This window comes from Amblyomma maculatum, chromosome 9, assembly GCF_055883805.1.
Source record: "Amblyomma maculatum isolate TAMU_Amacu chromosome 9, ASM5588380v1, whole genome shotgun sequence".
NCBI classification, from domain to species: domain Eukaryota; kingdom Metazoa; phylum Arthropoda; class Arachnida; order Ixodida; family Ixodidae; genus Amblyomma; species Amblyomma maculatum.
In genome coordinates this window covers 64,331,010-64,334,559 of record NC_139352.1, presented here as the reverse complement: position 1 = coordinate 64,334,559, position 3,550 = coordinate 64,331,010, and the positions used below count along the sequence as shown (strand labels likewise).

The following is a 3,550-nucleotide window of genomic DNA, read 5'->3' as shown; positions in this document are numbered from 1 at the left end:
TAACCAAGCTAAGCCACCACCAGTTTTTTTTTTTTTAAATTCGCCTTCCAGGGTCTAAAATTATTACGACAAAAACGAACTTTAGCATGCTTTTCAGGAGCGCAAGGCATCTGCCGTATCGCTGGCGCGAATGGCTTGCGGAAGGCTCGATGAGCACGGCCGGCACTGTGGTGTTTACGGTGGTGGGGGTCAGTGCTGCCACGGACGATGGCGGCAGTCGCACTGAAGGTGTATGGATATGTAGGCAAGAACTAAACCGCGCTTCGCTGCAGTCTGTGTTCTGCTTTCTGAAACATGCCGAGTACGCTCATTGGTAGTCATGCTGGTCTTTGAGCAAGCGCGAACACAGTAGTGTATCGGCAGCTTATCGGCACCGGCACAGCAGCAGACCACGCTGAGTCAGTCTGTGACGTCACCAGTCATGTCAACATGGCGGTTGCTGTCGATGGGAGGAGTTTCTTTGCCTCAATTTCAATCACTTCATTTGAAATAAAAAATGCGTCTAGTGCTTCGAAATCTCGGAAATAAAATAATAACGTTCAGTATTATCTGGCAGACTACAAAACTGCAATATATTGGATGACCATGACACGACCCGTTTAAAATAAAGTTATGTTTGTTCTGCGCATTTTCAAAGCGTGAGCTCTACTGCCACACTCTTCAATGTCGCGTGCCTACACTGCACCAAGCGACGCTGCCTTTGAAACCAACTCTAGCGTGCGAATATTTCGAAGCCTGCACGTCTCATTTGCCAATTATTATTATTATTATTATTATTTGAAACTTTATTGCCGCCGATACAAGAGGTTCCCCTACTCCCCCACACAGGTACGCAGACAGGAATAGGGGGCTGGGACTCCGCGACTACAAGCGCGCAAGGATACATTGATTCTTCGCGGCCTCAGCCGCCAGGCGGACGACTTCTTTTTGGGTCTCAAGGGTTTCGCTTTGGAGAAGGGATTCCCAAGCTTCCGTGTCATGAATGTTGGACACTGCCCCAGGCGAAAAGGGGCACTTCCAGATTATGAAGAAATATTCTTGTTTATTCCTGGATAATAGTCTGCACTTTGTTTGCCTATCGTACAGATGGAACTGCCGAGCGGAGTGCGCTATCATGCTTATTCTCTTAGGAAGCAACATCGCGGATACGGTAGACCGTTAATACTTAAATGAAATGTAAACTAGCAAGCGCAAGCTATGAAAATAAAAGTAATCTTCCGAGCCGATTGATAGCGAATGCAAGGGATGAGGACGATGCCGTGAACGACGAGCTGCATCTGTTTTATATCGCAACCATTAAAGGGGATTTATGCTTCTCCAAGCATCTTTACTAAAGATAAATTAGAAAATGACTGGCAACTTAATCTTTTTTTTGAATAAGAAGAGGTCGACCTCTTGTTTTTCACAACTTCGCAGAGTGCGCTGCCAACTTGTTTTATCCTGTTTAATGAACAAACGTTTGAGGCGCATCATGCAGTCAAGGTCATTCACAGCTATGCATGAAGGTCTGCAAAAATGCACACTTTGCTCGTTTGGCTTCATAGAGGATGTGGCACAAACGGAAATACATGCGTTTCTCATGAGTTCCTAGTGAAAGTTATGCTCACTCTGCTGAGCTATTTTAATTTACACTTTGAGATTTTTGTTCCAGTGCGCGTCACCTTGCCACTGTTTAACCAAGCTGTAGCAATGCGCCTGCATTGCTTAGGAACAGCGTGCTAGACTACGCATCCAAGAGCCTTAGAAAGCCGATCCTTATCCCACCCTGGCGCCTCAAATTGGCAAACCTAGACGACACATCCTCCCAACTTTGCAGCAGCGTGTGGTATCGTTAGCTCACACAATCCACCGACAAATCTTTGCTCGGGCACGTCACCTGGCAACTACCCCTCGTCAGATCTATGCCCATGATTTTTTACTCGAAACGTCGAAAACGCCGATGCCGCATTTTTTTCAGCACAGGTCATTTAATGATGCGGGGTTAACAGAGCACGTGGACATGGACAAACACTGCACACTGTAGGTGGTGGTTTAGTGGGATGTCATTTGCTTTCGCGGAAGCGGTCAGCGCAGGAGTTCCAAAAAGTCACTCTTCCACTGCCTAGCATATGGCTTCACCGAAGATGTGCTTTTGTGTTAAGTACAGAGTAAGCGTTTAATCCGAAATGACGGCTAAGTGCTGCTGTCTGTGGTCATTGCCACAATCTCCTTTTTGATGGGCGGTGGCAAGTGGCCAACATGCACTCCTGCGCCTATGACAGCAAACAGGCACATCGTCCTCAGCGTGGGAGAAAAGTCCAGCACGTGCATGTCTGAAAGCACTGCTTCATCACTAGAAGATTCGCTCGAACACGAAGATGCTACAGAAGACACTCGCTTGCCACTCAAGTTGTATTTGGGGCCTTGACCACCAAAGACGAACACCCTTTGGCCAATCACGCAGCAGCCCGCGCACCTCCTGGCAGAAGGGCCCGACCCCTTTGGCGTTACGTGGTGCCAACACGACGTCTCAGGGTTGTACTTGTGGATGCTGTTAAAGTATTTGCGCCGGTCGTAGTCTAAGCCTCCGCAAACATACAACTCGCCCTCGTACACAAAAGAGGAGTGGTCCTCGCGCCCCTCCGGGAGCTCTCCAGTGACGCTGGGCCGCATCCAGGTCAAACTGGCCGTGTCGAGAAACACCAAGGAGTTGTCGTATCCTGGGCCTGTGTTGCTGCCACCCCATACGTACATACGGTTGCCAATGGCTGAGGCCGAGTGGTACATAGGGCTGTCCGGCATGTCGCCGCTGGTTGGTACAGTATGCCACCGCATGGTCTCCAGGTCGAGGAAATCTATCTGCGGCAAGGGCGGGCCGAAGAGCGGGAGTCCACCATAAAGGTACACTCGACTGCCCACCAAGCAGACAGTTTGGCCACATTCCAAATGAGGCCACCTACCCGACACATGCAGTCGGCTCCAAGCCATCGTTGTGGTGTCAAATCGATAAACAATTTTACCGACTTCGATGAAGTCCCGCCTACTCCAGAGGTAGGCGCTGTCTCCGTAGGCTATCACCGTGCGGCCGTATTCACTGTGCCAAGGGCTTCCGTCTGGGAGCGATTGCGTCCTCAACCGGCCCCACTGGTACAATGCAGGGTCAAAAACGTAGACGTCGACAGGTTCGCGTACAGTGCGGTCCACTTCTTCGCGGTCGGGATCGAAGCAGTAAATCTTGCCGTTAATGGAGATAGCATTGCGGCCTACGCCTTCTGGCATGCCTTCCCGTCGCACCGTCCACATCCTCGCTGCTGAAGCCTAGATTTCTCTATGGCTGTAGACCGCTTCTTCTTCTTCTTCTTCTTCCTTGGATCAGCTGTAGCACGCAGCAGAGTTGTGCCCTCAGATAATGGCACATACCCTCAAGGGGGATTGGCCACAGATGAATCTAGTAGAAATGGGGGTTATGCTGTCTGATATAAGATTTAAATAACACTCATACAAATATGCAATACGATAGAAAAAAGCCCTACTGATCAGAAAACCAAAATGATTAATTTCAACTCAATAA

The 3,550-nt window shown here is 49.2% G+C and overlaps 1 protein-coding gene across 1 annotated transcript; it reads right to left on the bottom strand.

The window, feature by feature from the left end:
* Nucleotides 1-2,172: 2,172 nt before the first annotated feature.
* LOC146179232 (kelch domain-containing protein 3-like) lies at nucleotides 2,173-3,282 on the bottom strand. Its single transcript, XM_084580152.1, has one exon. The coding sequence runs from the start codon at nucleotides 3,280-3,282 to the stop codon at nucleotides 2,173-2,175; it is 1,110 nt and encodes a 369-aa protein (XP_084436278.1).
* Between the last annotated feature and the right edge of the window lie 268 nt (nucleotides 3,283-3,550).

Coding starts and splice junctions, on each gene's coding strand:
- LOC146179232 (XM_084580152.1), bottom strand. CDS start 3,282: ATGTGGACGGTGCGACGGGAAGGCATGCCAGAAGGCGTAGGCCGCAAT.